Source organism: Chinchilla lanigera, unplaced genomic scaffold, assembly GCF_000276665.1.
Source record: "Chinchilla lanigera isolate Chin_1 unplaced genomic scaffold, ChiLan1.0 scaffold00021, whole genome shotgun sequence".
Lineage (NCBI taxonomy): Eukaryota > Metazoa > Chordata > Mammalia > Rodentia > Chinchillidae > Chinchilla > Chinchilla lanigera.
In genome coordinates this window covers 17,897,351-17,919,594 of record NW_004955422.1, presented here as the reverse complement: position 1 = coordinate 17,919,594, position 22,244 = coordinate 17,897,351, and the positions used below count along the sequence as shown (strand labels likewise).

Sequence of the window (22,244 nt, the reverse complement as noted above, 5' to 3'; positions counted from 1 at the left end):
ATGTTTACAAAACTTGTATGGAATAATTCGAAGCAGCTTTCTGGGTAACCGCCATGAGACTTTCAGTCAAGGTAGCATGACTCAGCAACGAAACGCGCAGAATCATGGACGCCCCAGAGGCATGCATAAATCTCAGATGTGTGACCTGAGAGAAAGTGAGACTCCCACAAGCTGCACACTGTGTGAATATGATTCCACTTCCATGACACTCTGATTTTGTTTTTTTTTTTTGTACCGGGAATCAAACTTATGACCTCACGCTTGCAAGGCAGGCGCTATGCCACTGAGCTAAATCCCTGGCTCCACGACACTCTGAAAAGAAGAAAATTCTTGTAAGAGAAAGCATATAAATGGTGGCCAGGGTTCGAGGTGGCTAAGGGGCTGGCCACATGGGCACAAGGGAACTTACTAGGGTGATGAAAATCTATCTTCACTGTAATAATGGTTTTTGTCAATCTCATAAATTCCCTTGAATAAAAAAGGCTAAATTTTACTAAACCTAAATCATACTTCAATGTTTTAAAAAGTTCACAAAAACATATCGGATGAGATACCGGAATACTGACTATATGACTGCATTTACGTGAAATTCAGGAAGCAGCAAAGGACAGGTAGAACAAGCCTGGGTAATGTAGCTATTTAGCGAAACCCTGCCTCAAAATAAAAAATAAAAAAGGGCTGGATGTAGCCCAGTGTGAAGGCCTCGGGTTCAATTTTCAGTACCACCCACAAAATTTTCTTCAATAATTTTACTATAACATTTTTATAGCTGGATAAAGATCCACAAATAACAAAAAAATTAAAGAAAAATTAGAAAGAAACAAAGAGAGAAAGAAAAGAAGGAAGAGCCTGGAGGGTGTGCTTTCCCCTCCCGGACTTATAAAATCAGAGTAATAAAAAGTTGTGGCCTTGGCACTAGAACAGAGAAGTAGGCAACATGTGCTGGAGAACAGAGACCAGGAGGCAGAGCCAAGTGTAGAAGGGAATGTAACACCCATTCAATCAGGAGGTGGTGTTGGAAAAGAGACGGAAAAAAGTAAAACTGGATTCTTACCTAAAGACACACACGGGAGAAGCCTCTGTATAGAGTCAGGCTGTACATATGCGATAAAGGCCGTGTGGGAGGATACGGAGACCCAGGGATAAAGGAAGACTTAAAGGCTCAAAGCCAACATGTCACTACTAATCCCCACCTCCTGGAAGGAAAGAAAGAATTGAGAACCTTGATTCATTTGATTAGGCTAAAATTATGGAGTTTTTTAAAAATGAAAGCTATGTTAAGCAAAGTTAAGTCATAGTTAACAGAGGAGAAAAAGGTGTTTGTAATGTCTACAGCCAATAAGAGATTAATACCTACAATAAATGAAGATATTTAGCAAACCAACAGAAAGTGACCTGAGCCAGGTGTGGTGACACACACTTGTAATCTCAGCACCCGGGAGGCTGAGGCAGGAGGATTGCTGCGAATTGGAGGCTAGCCTGGGCTACATAGTGAGTTCAAGGCCAGCCTGAACTGCATAGCGAGACCCTGTCTCCAAAAAACTGAAAGAAAGAAAAAAGAAAGTAAGCTGGAACTCCAAAAAACACGGCCCAAGGTCATGTGCAGGCACATTCCAGAGGAGAAAAACAAAATCCAATAGGCACAGGAAGACGGGATCCAAACCCTTAGTAATGAGAAATGTGGCCACAGCTGATAGTGTGGTCTGTCAGACTGGCTCTGCTATGCAAATTGAGTGTATGTACACCTGGGATGCAGGCTTCCCAGACACCTGCAGAATGGCTGGGGAGTGGCATGTGGGACAGAAGGAATTTGGAAATGAATGCATACAATTAAGAGGGGTCCCTGTCCAGACCAGCTATGCAATGGACTAGGGAGAGAGGAGCACCCTCACATACCTACAGGCTCTCACACACCTGCTGTCTCTTGCATGTGGCAGAAGGGGCCAGGGCAGCACTGCAAGCAGGGAAGCGACCGACAAGTTGTAAGACCCATGGAAATATCTCACGGTCCACTGGGCACAGGGACACAGGTAGAGCTGGGAAATGTTCCTACACATTCCAGGGTGGACAGGGAGGCTGAGTTCACTTGAAATGGCCAGAGTGAGAGTGGTGAGAGGAAGCCAGAGACCCTGGCTAGGACAGCAGCAGGGTTGGTGGCAGGGAGAGAAGGCACCTATGCTTACCCCACCTTCTGCTTTAGTAGTCCAGACTCAGGCCCCGGCTTACACAGGAAAGACCCCCAAAACAGGCAGGACAAATAGCCAAAGGACAGAGTGTTGGAGGGGTGGAGTGGTGGGGCGGTGGGATGTGTCTGGCTGCCCCTGGCCCAGAGCAGAAGGTCTCTGTGCTGCCTGGTGAGATCCTCCCACTGTGTGTGTGTGTGTGTGTGTGTGTGTGAGAGAGAGAGAGAGAGAGAGAGAGAGAGAGAGAGAGAGATCAATTCGTGAAAGTTTGAATAGTTTTGCATGAGTATGTGTTTGTGCGAGACAGTGAGTCTGTGGAAGAGTTGTGTGCATATACAGGGCAGTGCGTATTGGGAAAGTGGGTGTTATTTTTGAAAGGGCTACTGCACTTTCGATGCCTGACTCGGAAACCGGGGTCCCTGCAAAAGGCGGAAGACTCCCGGGTTAGTGTCGCGGCCAGGAGAAGGTGGCTCGCGCGATGACTCAGCATCGGGGGCGGAGCGGGGCGGGGCAACTCCCCCTTTTTTTCGAACATCCTTTATAAGGCCTCGCATCCGCGAGGCCTCCGCCCGAGCTCCGCTGCCACCGAGCTCTACGCTGCAGCTGCCGTCTGCAGAGTTCAAGCCGCGGTCTACGCAGCAGGCAGTGAGTCGGCGCCGCAAGGCCTCCGAGGGATCCCCTTGCGCGGCTGGCGCGGTGCCCGCACTCCTGGGGGATTCAGAGTTACCTGCAAAAGGCAGGCCGCCTGCGGCTTTGGGACGGCGATTGGGAACCCTGGGCGGAGTTGGGGGCCCAGAGCGCCCAGACTGGGACCGGACCCCAGGGCGGGCTAGTGCGGCGCGCCGGGTTCCGCTCTCCAGACTCTTAACAGTCTTCTTTTGTTCCCCTTAGTGGCGCCCTACACCATCGTGTACTTCCCGGTTCGAGGTAGGAGGCTGAGCCTGGAGGGAGGGAGGCAAAGGCATGGGGGCTGCAGCCCGCGTACCCCCATCCCCTTGGGGGAGGACCCCAGCCCAGCCTTGGACCTCCTACTTGTGGATGTGATCCCAGGCCTCCTTTGCCGCCCCTGGTCACCTGGTCATCGGGAGTCTTTGTTCCCACGTCACCTACCCTCAGCACGCACCCCTTCCTGGATTGCTGCGAGGCTGGGTCTCACACTTTCCTCACACCCCTGTCCGCTACACCCAGGGCGCTGTGAGGCCATGCGCATGCTCCTGGCTGACCAGGGCCAGAGCTGGAAGGAGGAGGTGGTGACCATGGAGACCTGGATGCAGGGCCAGCTCAAAGCTTCCTGTGTGAGTGACTGCACCCTGGTGGGGGAAGGGTCAGGCCTTAGGGGACTGTGAGGAGGTCAAGGGCAGCCAAGCTTATCTCCCTCACAGAGCTGAACTCCTCTCCCCTGCAGCTATATGGGCAGCTCCCCAAGTTCCAGGACGGAGACCTCACTCTGTACCAGTCCAACGCCATCCTGCGCCACCTGGGCCGCTCCCTCGGTGAGTCCTGAGGCCCTGGGTAGTTCAGGCAGCGGGTAGGCATCAGCCATGACCCTGAGCATCTGCTTTCAAGGCCTCACCCATTTCAGTCCAGTCCAGAGTAGAAGCAGAGACACACAGGTTACCCTGCTCATCCACGGTGCAGGCCCAGTCCTCTGCCCGGCCCTGTGCCAGGCAGTGTCTCACGAGCTCTGAGTACCAGCTGTGTGTTAGGCTCCCCCTCCCTTTCCACCCTACTTCTGCTCCCCGCAGACTGTGACCCGAAGACAGCCACATGCCTGGGCTGGGGGGTGCTAGATCAGGTGCTAGTCATGCTGTGTACTCTCCCGGCCCCCAGGGCTCTATGGGAAGGACCAGCGGGAAGCAGCCCTGGTGGATGTGGTGAACGACGGGGTGGAGGATCTCCGCTGCAAATATGTTACCCTCATCTACACCAACTACGTGAGCCTGAGCACCTGAGAGGGGACACTGTGGGGATGAATGAAAGAGGGGGCTCTTGTGCCCTCATCCTGGCCCTCACACGGCTCTGGTTGGCCCTTTCCTTGGTTAGGCTGTTAGGGCCACGCTCCAGCAACAGGTGGCTCCCCATGGCTGCCTGAGGAGGGGAATCTGTACCAGTTTCTGGGATGAGGTGCTGGTAATTTTAGGTGGGCACTGGGTGCAGGTCTGAGCTCACCTGGGACCTGCGGCCAATTAGCAGGGGCAGAGTGTGTGCATGCGAGTGTGTGTGTACAGGTGTGTCGGTGTGGCTGTAGAGGTGGGGAGGAGGCCAGGTCCTTAAGGTCTTGAACCTTCTGGTGTGGACTTTCCCGAGAGTAGGGAAGGCCACTGAAGAGACTGAGCAAGGCTATGTCTGAACGTAAGGTCCGGAAACACCCTCAGAGGAGCCGCCTCTGAGGTTTTTGCAGTAATCTGCTAGGAGATCCTAGCAAGGATGGAAAGGTAGAATGGGTGAGGGAGCAGCTCATGTGGGCAGGGCTTGGTAATGGGGTGGGTGTCGGGGGCAAACAGGCGCATTCCGGGCTCCTAGGGTCTCCAAGGTGGGCAGAGGAATGGGGCGTGTCTCGCATGGAGCAGGGCCTCATGCTGGGAGGGTAGGAGGAGAACGCACAGCCTTGGCATCCTTCTACAGGACGCGGGCAAGAGTGACTATGTGAAGGCCCTGCCTGGGCACCTGAAACCTTTTGAGACTCTGCTGTCCCAGAACCAGGGGGGCAAGGCTTTCATCGTGGGTGGCCAGGTGAGTCTGCCCCACCTGTGTCCTTCCATGCCGTCCTCTCCTCATAGATGGAAACAGATCTGAGTCATTCCTATGGCAAAGTAGGACAGACCTAGGGGGTGGGCTCAGCTTCTCTGCCCCCCACTCCCCTTCCCCTACCCCTAGCCCGCCCCCATTGACTGACACCTTGACCCCCTGACCTGTAGATCTCCTTTGCCGACTACAACCTGCTGGACTTGCTGCTGAACCACCAGGTCCTGGCCCCCGGCTGCCTGGATGAATTCCCCCTGCTCTCGGCCTACGTGGCACGCCTCAGTGCCCGGCCCAAGCTCAAGGCCTTCCTGGCCTCCCCAGACCATGTGAACCGGCCCATCAACGGGAACGGCAAACAGTGAAGTCTCGTGGGGTCCTTAGAAGAGCGAGGGCTGCTCACCTCCCTTTTCCCAGCACCAATAAATTTTCTAAGACCAAAGCTGGGCTGTGAGCACTGTGTTTCATAGGGAGAGAACTCTGGGACCCTCCCATGATGGGCTGGGGAGAGAGGAGCAGAGGGTGTACCCAGGGACACGGGGTCTTTCTGGAGCCTTTGGTGAAGTCTGAGTTTCCTAAATTTCAGAAATAGGAAGAGTAGGGAGGTGGGAGGAGGGAGAAAAAAGAAGAGAGATCCTCCAGATCATTGCCCTGGAGGAGGAGTCCAGTCCAGCAAGGGAGGAAGCTTCGTCTACTTGAACTAGACCAGCCGGCACCCAGCAGCAGAAGCTGGAGAGGCACTGACTGGGCTGGCAGGTGAGAGGACTGTCCGTCCCATCGTGGACTTGGCAGGGGAGCTGAGCAGCTCCAGTCCATGCATGGCCAGTGAGGGTCACCCTGCTGTTCAGCTGAGTTAGGATTTTTGGTTCACCGTGAGCACACAAACCACACTGTTGAACTTGTTGGGATTCTCCAGAGAAACAGAACCACAGAGGAGGCAAGATTTTATCTCTGACCTTTCCGAGGTGTCTTTTTGTTTTGTTTTGTTTTTTGTTTTGGCTAGGCCTGTGAAATACATTGAGAGACATCAACAGAGAAAAAAATTCAAATGTAATACAACCCCAACATGGCACAGGAACCTTTATAAGAAAATGAAGACTCAACTGCAGTTAGTATTGAACATCTGTAACTGGGACACAGAACAAAAAATTGTGAAGAGGAACAAAGCCAAAATTACTGTTACTCTGGTATTACCGAAAACAGACCAAACGTGGGAAGAAAAGGCACCAAGAAGGTTTAGGAGGCAGTTTATTACACTGGTGGGCCTGACTGGGATCTCTGTCAGCCCTGCCTAGCAGGGTTCTGGGACTTTTATAGGGAGGGCAAGTGGGGCGGTACAAAGGCAGATTTGGCACATTGTGATTGGAAGGTTGGGTGACATCACGGGTTACTAAGGGAATTTAAACATCTCAAGTTGGGTTACACAAAGGAAGAAATGTCCTATTACATTGAAATTACACTGCAAGGCCATCAGTTAAACAAGTATGGGTTGCACAAAGGAAGAAATGTCCCATTATCAGACTTTTCTGGACATGTCCATCTGGTTTTGGCAGGCACTCTTGGCACGCTTTATTTAAAATTTTAATTTCCCTTTCAGTGGCAGAGAAGTGACTAGAAAAGTGAGGGTTAGTTTTATAAGCTATGTTGGCACAGATTTCCCTTCTGTCTTCAGTTTTCTATTCCTGTACCAGAACACCTGAAACTGGGCAATTTATAAAGGGAAGAGGTTTATTTTGGCTCGTGGTTCTGGAAGTGCAGAAGCATGGCATTACAATCTGCTTTGTTTCTGCTGGGGGTTTCATGACAAAAAGGGCACACAGGCTCTTATGAAAGGAAGCATGTGTGCCAGAGAGAACCGGCGTCCCATGATAACTACTCTGCCCCCCCATCCCCACAAGATAAGCATTAATCCATAACACTCTTCAGAGCCCCAATATATGGTGACAGTTAAATCTGAATGTACATTTTGGTAAAAAAAAAAAAAAAAACATATTCAAGCCATAGCAGATTCTTCCATAAGGAAATTTCAAGCTTTGCTTTTGAGAAGAAAGAAGAACAGAATGACCTATTTGCTATTTTTCCAGTGTCTTTACCTCAAAAGACTCAGTATGTCAGACTGACATGTTTTAGGGTGGCAAATCCAGAACTCCTTCATTTTCACTGTTGAGTTATTGGCTGCAGAGAAAAGAAATAGTTTAGTAGCTGAGTAACTGCAAAGGGAGAAGAACATAGATTCAAATGGGAATGAAAGAACAGAAGAAAAAAAGCCCCAGCACAATTTTTGTAAGGGGAAATCCTTCAAAGTCATCCATAGGGATGCTCTCCCAGATGACTGGGAAGCTCATCTGGGTGGGGTTTGGTGTGGTGTGTGTGAGTCCAGGAGGGGTTTTCTTTGATTCTGATGGCATGGTGGTGCTCAGCAGCCCTTTCATCTGATCCCTCCAACTCAATTTGTGTGTGTGTGTGTGTGTGTGTGTGTGTGTGTGTGTGTTTATGTATGAGTGTATGTTATGGTTTATATCTGTATGTCCCCACAAAGCCTCATGCTCTTATAGGTGAGACTTGGGGAAAATGATTGGATCATAGCAGTGTGATTCCATCAGTGGATTAGTTCACTGATGATATTGGGAGGTGAAGCCTACTGGGAAGAGGTGAGTCACTAGGGTGTGGCCTAGAAGGGCATATCTCTCTCCTCCTCCCTTGATTCCTCTCTGCTTCTTGCCTGCCCTGCCATGGACTGTCTCTCCTCTGCCATACCACCCTGACTTTGAGCCAGCCAACTGTGGACTGAAACCTCTAAAAATTGTGAGCCCAGATAAACTTCTTCCTCTTTAATTTGTGGATGTGGGGTATTTTGTCCCAGCAAAATAAAATAACTAAGACAGTGTGGTTTCTTTCAAATCTTTGATGGACCCATCTCCTGGTTGAAATAGGTAGTAAGGCAAATCAGCAGAGGTCGTGCCCTTTTTACCTATTGGTAGTATGTTCCAAGAATACTAGTAAGAGAAGGGAGCACCAAGATGGTGGAGTGGTAGGCAGCACAGAAAGAGCCTCTCTGAGAGTCACCATCCAGATGCTGGAATATAACAATGTGAGAAAGACTAAAAGGAGGGAAGTGGGTCTCCTGGACCCAGGAAGGATCTGAAGTACAAATTAAAGCCCACAGGGAGAGTGAAGAAAGAAACTTCAATGAAGAAGGAGGTAGTCAGCAGTGTCTTCTCCCTGAGATGGGACTCACTGTGTGAGAGGAGTGGTTCAAACCTGTGGGCACATGGTGACTGCTGGTGACCCCAGAGGCCTCCATGGAGAGATGCAGCAGTGGAGGGGAGCAATGGACATGAAGGACTGCACTAGCTGGCAGTGAGAGTCTAGGGCTCAGTCATCACATGTGGGACAGAGCAATTGGCTGGGAGCTATCTTGGAGAGGAGCCACTGTGCTCAGAACTCAGAGTGGCTGCTGCCTCTTTCTCGGGGCTCCCAGCCGAGTTCAGGCCCATGGAAGGTGTGCTCATGGATGCAGTCCAAATGAGTCTGGTCTTGGCCTCAAGGTGCAGGCTCACTGAGATTATCCACTACCCTGACAAAAAGCTAGTGCTGGCTTGCTGGGATAAATTAACACAGATCAAGACTCTGTCTCCATGTTGCCTATCAGTGACAGCAGAGACAAAGCTGGAAGTGGACTTTTTTTTCCCTCTCTCTCTTGTTTTTGTTGTTGTTGCTGTTGTGGGTTTTTTTTTCTCCTTTATTGTTTGATCTTTTTTATACAAATGTGAATGTGGTTTTTAGCTTTTCTGTGGTTGTGGTTCTGTACTGTTCTTTTTAAAAAACCTCTTCTTTCTGTCTTTCCCTCCAGTGTTCTGCGCCAGTTTCCCAAAGTTAGTGTGATCCCCCTTTGTCTTCCAGCCTTACTTCTAATCTCTTCCTTTTCTTCCACTTCTCTATTTTCTCCCGAACCCATTTTAAATTTTAACCTCTGAGGGAGAAATTGACATATTAAGAACTTATATACTACATATAATTTTCTGGTTTGTTTTAGAGTTTGTTATATAACCACAAATCTAGTTCATATAGTTAAAGGTGGCAAATTAATGGTTACCTCAGTTTATCACATTCTAGGTTGTGTTTGATGCTATTGTTATTGCTGATGGTACCATTATAGCCAAAAGTGACATAATTGTTCTAAATAACTGTTCTTCCTGGTATTCTAAGACTGAGACTGGCCTGGGGATATAGCTCAGTGGTACAAGTGCCTGCCTGGCAAGCGCAAGGTCCTGAGTTCAAATCCTGGTACACACACACGCACACACACACAAAAAGACTGAGATTGACTAAGGGTCACAGAAAATACTGTGGCACAGTGCCAGAGAATCAGGAGCTGGGCCAAAAAAAGGCAGCAACTTTTCATCCCCAACAAATTGAAGAGGTTGGATCTTGCAACAGACTCAAAACCTAAAAACCAGCTACATCTGGAAGATACCTCAGAGAAGTAGTTATTTCCTAAGGGTTCTAAATGCTAGCAATAAAGCAACCTACCATAGGCAATTTACAAGCATGACCCCAGGAATTAAACTAAAAGAGAAAAGAAAATGAGAAGACACTTAAGCAAGATGCAACTCCAGACATCCAGCTCACCAAAGACAAACTCAAGGGGCAATGAGGTGGGACAATCTGAAAGCCACCCACCTGGCCTCTCTGAAGTGGTAACAACAAAGCAATTGAATGAGGTGCTAGAAAAAAATCAAATCAGAAATAATTTATCAGATAACTGCAGAGATGGTGTCCACAATGAAAACCATGTTTGGTGACTTTAGAGCAGATCCAGATTTAAAAAAATAGAGGAGTTTAAGAAAATTATGGAAGCCATGAATACTCTGCATAGGAAAGAAATGGAATCCATAAGGCAGATTCAAGCAGATATCCAGGAGAATAAAAATTCCATTGAAAGTATCTGCAGTAGATTAGGCCAATGTGAGGACAGGATCTCAGATATAGAAGACAAGTTGTGGTTAGCAATCATGAAAAGAAAGATTTCTCAAAAATAGCAAGGGGCCATGAGAAATCAATCCAGTAGCTGCTGGGTGAGGCAAAGCAGAATAACTTCAGATTGATTGGAGTCAATGAAAAAGCAGGAGATAGCACAAATGATATTAAAAATCTGTTCACAGACATCATGGCAGAAAACTTTCCTAGTAGAGAAAGAGAATTTGACATACAGAAAAGTGAGGCATAGAGAACTCCAATTAGTCACAATCCAAAAAAATTTATATTCTGGCATATCATAGCCAAGATTCCAGAAATTCAGCACAAGAATAGAATTTTAAAAGCTGTTACAGAAATGAAACAAATCACCTATAAAGGAAACCCCATTGGAATCACAGAACACTTCTCAATGCAAACCCACAAGTCATAAAGAGCTTGGAATGAAGTATTTCAAGTTCTAAAGGAAAAGAACCTCCAGCCCAGATTGATGCACCTCACAAAACTAACTTTGAAAACTGATGGAGAAATAAGATACTTCCATGAAAAAGAACAACTGAGGAAATTAATGACTACCAAACTAGCAATTCAAATTGTTTTGAAGAACATTCTAGAAAGAGATAACAAGGACTGCAAGTCCATGAACCTCAACAGAAGGAACCCACCAGGCAAGGCAAACAACTGAACAGAGGGAGGGAAAAGGGGAGGAGCCAACAACAGGAAAATAACATGATAAGGACAAATCAATACATAGCAACTGTAACCATCAATGTTAATGGTCTCAATTCAAAAGACACAAACTTGCAGAATCAATCAAAAAGCAAGATCCAACAATAGGCTGCATATAACAAACACTTTTAAAACACCGGGTTTGGTGGCACATGCCTGTAATCCCAGCACTTGGGAGGCTGAGGTAGGAGAATCATTGTGAGTTGAAGTCCAGCCTGGGCTACAAAGTGAGCACAAGGCCAGCCTGAACTGCATAGTGAGATCTTGTCTCAAAAAGACAAAAAAAAAAAAAAAAAAAAAAAAAAAAAAAAAAAAAAAGAAAGAAAGAAACACACACATTTAATTAAAAAATAAAATCATAGACTGAAAGTCAAAGGATGGAAAATAATACTCCATGTGACAGGAACCCAGAAAAAAAGTATGGGTAGCTATTCTCTTTGCAGACAAAGTAAATTTCAAGCCAAGACTGTTTAAGAGGGATAAAGGTCACTGTATCCTTGTAAAGAGAACAACCCAAGAGGAAGAGGTAACAATCATAAATATATATGCAACAAATATCAGTACACCCAACTGTACAAAACAAATATTAATGGACATGAAAAATCAAATAAGAACTAATTTAATAGTATTAGAGGATCTTAATACCCCACTGTCACAAAAAGACAGATCAACTAGACAAAAAATTAACCACAAAATATTAGAACTGAACCAAAATTTGAACAAATGGACTTAGTAGATGTTTACAGAGTGTTCTACTCCACAACATCAGAATACACATTCTTCTCAGCTGTACATGGGATGTTCTCCAAAATAGACTACATACTAGCTCACAGAACATGTGTAAGTAAATGCAAAGGAATTGAAACGATCCCATGCATACTATTAGACCATAGTGCAATGAAATTGGAAATCAATGGCAACAGAAACCACAAGAACTTCATAAACACATGGAAATTAAATCGCACCCTCCTGAACAACCAATGGGTCACAGATGAAATTAAAGAAGAAATTACTATTTTGTAGACAATAATATGTAAAATGATAACCATTGATAATTTCCTACCATTTTGTCTGTAATTTGCTAAGTCCCCCCTATTATTATGTTATCCTTCTTTTATTCTTTAAAATAAAAAAAAAAGAAGAAATTAGACAGTTTCTGGAATTAAATGATAATGACAGTACAACATACCGGAACTTATGGGACACAATGGAAGCAGTCCTAAAACAGAAATTTATAGCAGTGAATGCCAATATCAGGAAAACAGAGCGAGCTCAAATAAACAACTTAATGATGTGCCTCAAACTTCCAGAAAAAGAAGAGCAGGCTAAACCAAAAAGCTCATATGAGGGAAGAAATTATAAAGATCAGAGTAGAAATTAATGCATTGGACACTAAAAATAATACAAAGAATCAATGAATCAAAAAGTTGGTTCTTTGAAAGATTAAATAAAGTTGATAAACCCTTATCCAACCTTATCAATAAAAGGAAAGACTCAAATCCATGCCATTAGGAATGAAAAGGGTGCAATTAAAATGGACTCTGCAGAAATCCAGAAGATCATCTATACCTACTTTGAAAACTTGTATTAGATGGAAAATGCAGAAGAAATGGACAGATTACTAGATACCTATAAATTACCAAAGCTGAATCAAAAAGATATAAAAATCCTAAGTAAGTCAATATCAATCAGTGAAATTGAAGATGTAATTAAAAAACCTACCAGCAAAGAAAAGCCTGGGCCCTGACAGATTCACTGCATGTATGTGTAGTACTGGGGAGGAAACCCAGGACCTATCCACTAAGCTACATGCCCAGCTTTTTTATTTTTTATTTTTTAGAGAAGGTCCCATTAAATTGCCCAGGCTGGACTGGAACTTGAGCTCTTCCTGCTTCAGCCTCTGAGAATATTGGGATTACAGGTGTACACCATCTCGCCTGGCCACTTTTAGGTCTTTAACTACCTTCCATCTGCCCATAGGCCCCGTCTGATGACAGGTAAGTGCAAGCCGAAGGTCCTAAAAAAGGGGCCACAAGTGGTCCCTTTGATACAACATATAATCCATTTGACAATTGTATGGCACTTCTTTGTATCTCTTTTTCAGACCGTGGGGCATTTATCTGATAATCAAGAATATGGGTCAGAGATAAAGGCAGTTTTGTAAACTGGGTGGAAATGGTGACATTGTTACATTAAGTTTCAAGCACATGCATTTGGGAGATACACTCGTACCATAGCAGTTAAAAAAGGGAAGCAATTACGTGTCCATTGGCAACAGGAAGGCCAGCAAGAGGTTAAGAATCTATGGGACTTCCATATAGTGCCAACACCATGGCAGACTCCAAAAGCTTGAAGAGAATCAGTGTAAATAGTCGCAATTCCTTTTTTCAGCATGCCAGCTCTAGTAAATGCTGTGAGTTATGCAGCTTGGGATGGTTTTAGACTGGGCAGAGAATATGCCTCCAATGTTTCATGGGGGGAAAGTATACAAAGTCAGATTATGTCTCTGGGCAAGTTCACATTCAAGAACTGTTACAATTTAGAAGTAAGTCTGTATTGTTCATAGGTATATCGAAGAGGTCCTCAGAGGTACTCTGTGGCTTTGAACCTATAACTATAGCTGCAAGGCAGCCATGTGGAATGGAGGGGGTTCTGCCCCAGGAAAGAAGAGCAATACAGTAGCAATTTTAAGTGTTACAGTGAGGCAAGATGAGGGAGGGGTGGCTAATGGGGCTTGTTCATAGGTGCTCTGTCATCTTGCAGAGTAGTCCTATGTCTTACGATCTTGGAAGAGAGCTGACATAGCATCAGAGAAGTGTTAAAAACATCCTAACTGGGAAGCCATTCATCTGGGATGGCTCTAGCACTTTATATTCCTACATAACAAATTCCTTCCATGCCCAATGGAAACAGTTAAATGAGACTAGAATCTTCCAATCAGAAACCGACCCCCAACTAGGGGCTTTCCACTCTGACCAGTCAACATCATTTTCTTTGTCTTGCTTCTGAGAACATTTTAGAGATGTGTCCCCTCTGCCCTCCCTGTGGAGCATGGGCCACTTCTGACTTGATGCTGCTCCTACTCATGAATCACTGAATGCTCCAACTCTAAAATGTGAAGATACTCAAGTGCATCTTTTAACAGATCTGGTGTCAGAAATGAGTCCAAAAGAGGCTTCTCCCCAGCACCATGACATCCAAGCCCCCTGATGAACCCTCAGTCTTCACCAAACAAGCTTCCCCACATGAGTGCAGTTCTCCGAGTTGACAGCATTTTTGATCTGGACTGGGTTCAGAAGTCAGGGCAAGAATTAAGCTGGGTCCTGTGGGGGAGGTCAGAGGTGTCTGAGCTATTAAGAAAGAAATCTGATTGGGTTTGAAAAAGGACTCTTATAGGCCAGATTCTAAGAAGACAGAAAATGATGGCTATATTTGGGTCCAGGGGGTCTAAGGCTTTGTGTCAGAATCTATGCTGCTCTAGGGAAAAAGGCCGGATCTGACCAAAAATAATCACAGCCATGTGTTTGCATGTTGAATCTCAAAATGTGAGCTAAATAAGCTGCATAATTTCATAAGATTAGTTTGCCTCAGGTATTTTGTTACAGTGACAACAAACAGACTAATACATCCAGCCTTGGATATTTTGTTATAGCAACCCAAAAGAGACTGAGAGAGAGGGCCTAGGAAAATTGCTGGCCACCTGTTCCCTCTGTGGGGGCATTTTCACCCAAGGCCACTTGCCCTGTTTGGTACCTGTAGTGTAGTCATGCATGGAAGAACAGCCACACTGGTCAGTGGGGATTCCTGCAAGGGGGGCTATGAATGGCCTTGCCAACTCCTCTCTAAATGTATTAAGATCTTCCACAAGTTGGAGCAAAGGCCTTTGTGATTTTAAAGCTCTGCTACTGGGCTGGGGATATATCTCAGTGGTACAGTACTTGCCTAGCACATGTGAGACCCTGGATCCCATCTCCATCAGCCATCAACCCCACAAAAAGCAAAACTCTGCTCCTGTCCAGTGGACTCAAACTCCTTGTAGTGGGGCCCAGGTTAAATTCACAAGGGGCCTTGATACAGCAGGTCTGGACCATCCGATCACAGAGCCCAGGAGTAGGGAGGCTGTTGGGTGCAGCAGTGGGAGCCTCTGCCAAGTTTCTTTCCTGACTAAGTGCTCTGTATATTGCAGCCTATAGCGCAGGCCAGAGCACTTGCTGTAAATCCTGCAGAAAAAGGAAATGAAAGCAGCTCGGTGTTTAAAGAGGTTTCTGGAGGAGCTGGAGGAGTTTTAGGAGTAAAAGGAATTGGCTGGGGAGATGGGACAAGATTTGGAGAAGAGAGTTTTAGAAAGGACCCAGAGATCCAACAGATCTTCCAGAGGGTCAGGGGCCAGGAGATGGGATAAAGGAGAGAATAGGTGGGTGACAAAGGACAGTGTGTAGCAGGTGTGAATTTAACTGACTTTTGGGGATTTGTGTGTGTGTGTGTGTGTGTGGTACTAGGGATTGAACCCAGGGTTCTTGCACTGAGTTACATCCCCAGCCCCTTTTTCTATTTTTTATTTTGAGACAGGGTCTCACTAAGTTGCTGTTACCCAGGCTGGGCTCAAACCTCCAATCCTCCCGCTTCAGCCCTCCAGAGTGCTGGGATTACAAGTGTGCACCACCACACCCAGCTTGATTTTCTCTAAGATGATCCAGAACAGTCTTTTGTTTCTCCCTCTCTCTTGCTTTCTTCCTTCTTTTTGCAGTACTGGGTGTGGAGCCCAAAGCCTTTTGTGTGTTAAGCAAGTGCTTTACCTCTGAGCTACATCCCCAACCCTGTGTCTTCTTTTCAATTTTTTCTTAGTTTGTTTAACACGAGGTCTCTTCAAAAAATTTTTTTTAGATGTAGCAGTTGTCCTAGTTCAAAGGACCCATTGTCTGGCCATTGCCTACTGGGATCTTCAAGGGTTTATTTATTCCAAAGCCAACACAATCACAAGCCTTTTCATAGGAAGATTAGGCAGTAAATCTTCAAGCTTAGAATACATCTTTACCATAGACAGAAAGGGTATCCCTGAAGTGGGTGCAGATGATACAGCCTTTGTGATCCAAAGAGATCACTCTCAAAGGTAGCCCAAGAATCCAAAGACCTTCATGGTCATAGGCACTGAGACTTGTGTTTGGAAAGTGGCATTCTCGTACCACAGACCCACTAATGCTGGGCATGAGGAGGGTGACTTAGAATCAGTGTTAACAAGACAGTGGAGATTGTGATGCAAAAGGGCCCATTTGACAGGGATTATTAAGATAAACTCCCCAGAGAGCTGGTGTGGTCTGACCAAGAAAGTGGTGCTCATCTCTGCATCTTGGATTCCTGGTCTGCTCTGCTGGCAACACGGCACCAGCCAACACCTGCATGCATGTCTCTGGCTGACAGAGACCAGAGGGAATATTCTCATGGGTCATAAAGCTAAGCTTTCAAGGTATAAAATAAGATAAAGATGCTAATGCACTCCCAGCCAGTATAATTCAGTTTCTTAGTTGCCCAGGTAATAGTTCCGGTTCCAGTTCTGGTTGCTTCTGTCTCTTAGAAACGGCTGGTCACTGTGACGCATAGCTGGTCACTATGATGCACATTGTATAGACCAATCCCCAACTGACAAACCATTCTGCCTCTGTATTTCCTGCTTGCTTATCGCATATAAGCCCTAGACTGCCAGAGATCAGGGTCTGATATTCTGAGAATGATCCCGGTCAGTACCTGTTGAAGTAAATAAATCTGCCTCCTAATTCTGGGTGTCGTTTCAGTGTTTCTGTTTGCTGTTGCAATTTTACTGGGGACCCAGAGCAAAGTTTGTCTATACAGGCAGAGTCCTGGCAAGAACTGTCACTTCCCTAGTCTGTTAGGAGGGCTTGTAGGGCCCATGCCTGGGCTCTGCCCTATGGTTGTCCTCCTCCTCGTCAGTGACACAAAAAACAGGCAAAGGAAAACAATGACTCTGTGTGGAGAGAGAGCAAATAGGAACAAGAGCTCTCATAATAGAATCTGGCAGGATTGCCATCCCAAAGATCTAATCCACCCAAATGTTTTCTACATTCAACTTGAACTTAGAAAGGGAAAGAGAAGCCAGGAGCAGTAGTCTACCTGTAATCCCAACATTTGGTAGGCTGAGAAAGGAAGGTCATGAGTTTGAGTCCACTCTGGGCTACACAGTGAGATCCTATCTCAAAAAATTTAAAGCAAAAGAAAAAAAAAAAAAAAGGAAGGAGGGAAGGAAAGAAGAAAGGAAGGAAGGGAGGGAGGGAAAGAAAAGAGACAAGGAGATGTTCTTACCAATCTTTGAGTCTATCGAGCCAGAGGTCTGGCAGTGTGATGTGCTGAGACTCCCTATCTTCTGCTGGCTTTTGTCACAAATCAGGATCCCTCAACTACAGCGGCTCAGAAACAAGCACTGTCCCAGCCAGGGAATCCCCTCCTTGTTATCAGAAACTAGAGGAGGCAAAAATTTACCCCTGTATTCCTGTTTTTTTGTTTCATTTTTTGGCTGAGGCTGAGAACTAAGTTATCACAGGACAGGTCAACAGGAAAAAAGCATTCAGATTTGTTTAACAAAAGTTTGCATGGCACAGGAGCCTCCAGGGAGATGAAGACCTAGAGAGGCACCTAACGCTGGACACACATGTCCTGAGTTGGACAAAGAGTAGCAAATTGTAAAGATGAGATAAAGGCCAAGGAGCTTAGGCAAAGGCAGTTAACTGGGTGGAGATGGAACATGGGTGGACATAGCAACATGAGGTTAGTGTGTAACAAGGTTGGTTTGTACAGATTTCCCTTGACCTCAGTATCTTGTCCTTGATAACAAGAGTGATGCTTCTACTAGTGCAGGGACAGCATCTTTCATGTGGGAATTGCATTTCCAGCTTTTAAGACGAGGATGGCCAGAGTGTTCTTACGCACCTGCTGTATTCAAGCATCTTGAACTCAAAATAGTCATCATGTCAGAGTGGCATATTTGGGGTGGCATGTTCTCAGTTCCTTGAATATACACATACATGGATATTTAGAGATTTATTATATGGTATTGGCTTATGGCATTATAGAGCTTCTGTCTGTAAGCTGGAGACCCAGGAAAGCCAGGGGTGTAGTTAGAAACTCTAGAGCCAGATCCTAGTCTGGTTTGAAGACCACCTGAGCACCAAAAAGACTAAGGACAGGACAAGTCTGATGTGCTACTTTTTTCTTCTCAGTGGATTGGGTAACGTGTATCCACACCGGCGAGGCCATCTGTGTTATTCGGTTCAGATTCAAATGTGAGTCTTCTCCAAAGACATCCTCATAGGTGCACCCAGAAATCATGCATAACCAGCCTGTCTGGCATCCTGCAGCCCAGCCAAGCTGACACGTGAAATTAACCATCCCAACGGGACAACCACCCAGTCCGGGTGGCTGTCTGCCTCCTCCCCTCACCATGCAGTGGTGGGGCAAGGAGAGCAACCCAGCTTAGTAGGCGGTTTGGGGCTGTGTAGCATGGGAGACCCAGGCAAAAGAGAGAGACAGGTCAGTGCTGGAAGGCCCAGCAGGAGACGGCCTCCAGTGCTCCTGAGGATGCTGAAGGAACGGGGCCATAGGAGGTCCCTTTGGGGCATCCTGGAGGGCAAAGACATTTCTCGGGAGCCTTGCCCAGACTAAAGCCTGCTATCAGCCCCAGGAAGACCCCACATACAGAAGCCCATCAGGATATCAACTTCGCTAGGGCTGGGGATTTAGCTCAGTGGCACAGCGCCTGCCTGACAAGCGCAAGGTCGTGAGTTCAATTCCTGGTACTGGAAAAAAAAAATGGATATCAACTTCCCTCCCTCAGTGCCCAAGAGAACTCATTGTAACAGCTTGAAATCTTCCAGGAACTCTCACCGAGGGTGGAGGAGGAGGCATTTGTATCCTGGCTGTGATATTCTACTAGAGTCTGTAGGGGTGAGCCACGCTCCTGCCTCGGGTGCAGGTGGTGACAGCAGACCTGCCTGAGCTGGCCCTGATGTTATTGGATGGAAGGTCTTGCAGGGAGATGTTTACAGGCTGTTGGTATCCCAAAAGAAAAACTGGTCAAGACACTCGAAAGCAGTAACAGGAGTCAGATTTATTAAAAACAAAAGAAGCGAAGGCGCACTCTGCAGAGTGAGAGTGGGCCAGTGAGACGAGCTCACAGCCCTATAAGGCCAAGTACTGGGTCTCTTAAATGCTGGAATTATGGGAGGCTCTATAGCTGGGGATTGACAGGAGCCATGGCCTAACAGGGTACCTGACAGCCTACCCACGAGGAGGGGGAGTTTTTTACCATAAGAGGATGTTAGAGGAAGTGTAGCGGTGTCCAAAGCCTGCTGTGAGGTAGTCATAATCGTAATGCAAACAGGCCTGTGTCATATACCATTGCTTTTGTGCATGCCTGGAGATCTTGGAGGGCAGGGCAACCTTTATCTGTTGATTTTTCTGATCTTTTGACATAGTTTTCCTTTCTCTGGTTTCCAGATTCTTGCCTCAGCTTTCTGCTATTTATTTGTTCTTGCTTTATTTCTACTTCACTGAGGCCCTGGGAAATGTCACGATCCAGATCAGCATGCCTGCATCTGCCATACCTCGCCACACCTAATCTCAAGGGAAGTGCCAGTGCCAGGTCTCTGAGGACAAAAGCCCCAGAGCTCTGCACAGGACAGCGGGCTGGCTCCAGCAGAGGAGGCAGCCCTGAGGGACTCTGCAGAAGGAAGCTCTGCAAAGACTGAACTTCAAGTGGCCTCCCTTACTGTCCACCTTGCTGGGTAAGACAGAAAACCAAGGTCAGCTTCCACAGTCCTGGGCAGAGGACAGTGACCTTGGAAGGGGTGAGACTGTCAGATGGGTGTTAGGATAGTGAAAAGCTTTGAGGGAGGGCTTGAGGATGGTTCATGCACATAAACACATGGCCATCCTCTGGGAATTCTGACCCAAGGGCCCTGCTTCACAAAAGGGCTCCTAACAATCAGTCAATAGCAGGCTGTCTCTGAGTCACCCTTCCCATGCCCACCCAGCCTGGTCAGTAGGTTTCCAGGTATCCTCTGCAGCTTAATACTTGGTGACTTCAAACACCATTCGTCTGTGCACATCTGTGGATCAGGAATCCAGGCAGGGTGTCGTGCCTGAGATTCCAGCCCCGTCCTGTGAGCCATACCTTCCAATCATGTGTAGTCAGGGTCCTACCTGGATTTTCTGGTGACAAGTGAAACTGACTCAGTGACCCAGCAAACCTGCCTTGAAGCTGGGGTGGTGATGCAATCCCGTAATTCCAGCACAGCTGGAGGCTGAGGCAGGCAGGAGGATCACGCGTTCAATCCTAACCTGGGCAATTTAGTGACTTAGTTAGACCTTATCTCAAATTAAAAACTAAAAAAGGCTGGGATATAGCTCAGTGCAGAAGTCCTGGTTTCAATCCCCAGTACCAAGCAAACAACAACCAAAGAGCCAACTAAACAAGCAAAACACAACCAGACATATAAACCTGCTTGAAGTTTATAAGCCTCTCTTCCATGCAGAACTTCCCATCATTTCCCAGGCAGGCTATGCACATGCAAAACTTTAAGTGAACTTTAATCATTATCTTCAGGGAGATTTTAAAAAGATATTACATCCAGAATATAAAAGAGGGAGGCTATTTAAAAGAACATCCAGAGAAAAAGGAGTTCTTGGAAAGTAAAATATGATACCAGGCATGAAAAACCTCAGGAGATAAAGTTGAAAAAAATATTATATATAAATAGAACAAAAGATAAAAGCCTGGAAAGATAAAAAAAAAGAAATATGTTGGAGGAGGCCCAGAAAGAGGGAAGAAAGAAAGCAGAAAATCAAACAGTAGGGAGGAAATGGGGCGAATAATGCAGTACAGTTTCCCAGTGCTGAAAAATACGAGCTTTCAGAATGGAAGGTCCAAGACAGTGACTGACAAGGGGACACAAGAGTGATGTGACAGCAAATCATGAAATTTCAGAGCTCGGAGGAATTAAATGAAGACTCTGCAACCTTCCAGACAGAAAAACCAACAGATCACAAGGGATAAGGAATTTGGAATTGTGTCAGATTTCTTTGGGGTGATTTAAAAACATGTCCACAAACACTTTGGCCCTCTGATTGTTCTGTGACTTCCGTGGAAGGGGTGGGCTTTTGTGGCTGCCCAGTGCAGCAGAAATGATGCTGTGAGGCCTCCCAGGCTGAGTTAGAAAAGATCACGCTGGTTGGCAGTTTCTCTGTGACACTCATTACTGTGCAAAATTACTACCTGCAACCCTGATGATGCCACAGGGACAGGGAAGGTACAGAGAGAGAGAGATACGAAGCTGGGGGCAGCCAGGTAAGGACGAAGCCCTCAAGGTGACCCCACTGCAGCTGTCATCTGATTGTCTATATGAGAACTGCCTAGTTGAGCTGAGATTCATACCTTTCAGGTGTTGGACTTGGGGGTGGGTTCAGTAATGAAGAGGGAGCAAGAAGAGAGAGGTGAAGACATCCTTGCTCCCAGCTGCCCAGGTCTGGAAGTGACATATTTAATTCTGTCCCATTTGGAGGCAAGGAGGCTGGGAAACTGTGTAGCTCTGGGCCTAGGAAGAAGAAATGAGTTTGTGAGAGCCAGCCAGTCTCTCCACGCATATACAAGGACTTGGGATGCCATAGCACCAGCATCAACAAAATAGTCATATGTCACTGAACGTGGAGACACAGTCTGAGAAATGCAGTCCCAGGTGAATTTTATCCTTGCAAACATCATGCAATGTAGAGCTGGGAGTGGTAGCTATAATCCCAGCATTTGGGAGGCTGAGGCAGGAGGTACATAGCAAGTTCAAGGCCAGTCTGGGCTACATAGTGAGTTTAAGACCAGCCTGAACTACATAGTGAGATCCTGTCTCAAACAAACAAAGAAAAAAAAAAAAAGCAAACAAAAACATCATACAATGGCTTCACACAAACTAGCATGGCTATGACAACACTAAGTGATATAATCATACAGGATCATCATCATAGGTGCTTTTCGTTGTTGATTAAAATGGCATTGTGCAGCTCGTGACTGTAAGTTGGAAAAGGAAAGTTATTTAATAGACAGTATTCATAAAGCTAATTTACTGCATTGCTTTGAAGAAGTTACTGGATCTTTACCTTACACAATATACAATAAAGTCCAAATAGATCAGTGGTTTTCATTCGGGAGCAATTTTGTCCCCCAGAGTATATTTGGCAATGTGTAAAGATATTTTTGTTGCCACAGCTTCTGGGCTCTTCTGGCACCTAAGGATGCTGTTCAGGATTTTGCAATGCACAACAAAGAACCATCTGGCTTTAAAGGTCCACAATGTCAAGGGTGAGAAGGCTTGGATGAGTTCACCTACTTGGGAAAGAAAAAAATAACATACTAATAGAGAACAGTAAATAAAGAAAATATCTGTGGGACCTCACACTGGGGATGAATTTTTGTTTTTTGCAGTATTCAAGGCCCTTGCACTGAGCTACATTCCCAGCCCATTTTTCTTATTTTGAGACAGAATCTCAATAAGTCACTAAATTGCCTGGGCTTGAACTTGTGATCCTCTTGCCTCAGCCTCCCAGAATGCTGCACTT

General features: G+C 46.1%; 1 protein-coding gene and 1 long non-coding RNA gene across 2 annotated transcripts; one reads left to right on the top strand and one right to left on the bottom strand.

Annotated features, from left to right (window-relative positions):
- The first annotated feature begins 2,676 nt into the window (after nt 1–2,676).
- Gstp1 (glutathione S-transferase pi 1) lies at nt 2,677–5,367 on the top strand. The gene is made up of 7 exons (XM_005384308.2): nt 2,677–2,828; nt 3,075–3,110; nt 3,372–3,478; nt 3,589–3,676; nt 4,014–4,117; nt 4,809–4,916; nt 5,102–5,367. Coding segments are annotated over exons 1-7 (633 nt in total). The 5' UTR covers nt 2,677–2,827; the 3' UTR covers nt 5,291–5,367.
- Nucleotides 5,368–6,155: 788 nt separating this feature from the next.
- LOC106148501 lies at nt 6,156–21,361 on the bottom strand. The gene is made up of 2 exons (XR_001234019.1): nt 21,073–21,361; nt 6,156–7,100 (listed from the first exon to the last, which is right to left on the bottom strand). It is a non-coding gene; the product is annotated as an uncharacterized LOC106148501 (long non-coding RNA).
- Between the last annotated feature and the right edge of the window lie 883 nt (nt 21,362–22,244).

What these genes read in the sequence shown, in the direction of transcription:
- Gstp1 (XM_005384308.2), top strand. An exon ending in CCACCTGGGCCGCTCCCTCG is followed by an intron (nt 3,677 to 4,013) that starts GTGAGTCCTGAG and finishes CCCGGCCCCCAG; the next exon opens with GGCTCTATGGGAAGGACCAG. An exon ending in CTTTCATCGTGGGTGGCCAG is followed by an intron (nt 4,917 to 5,101) that starts GTGAGTCTGCCC and finishes CCTGACCTGTAG; the next exon opens with ATCTCCTTTGCCGACTACAA.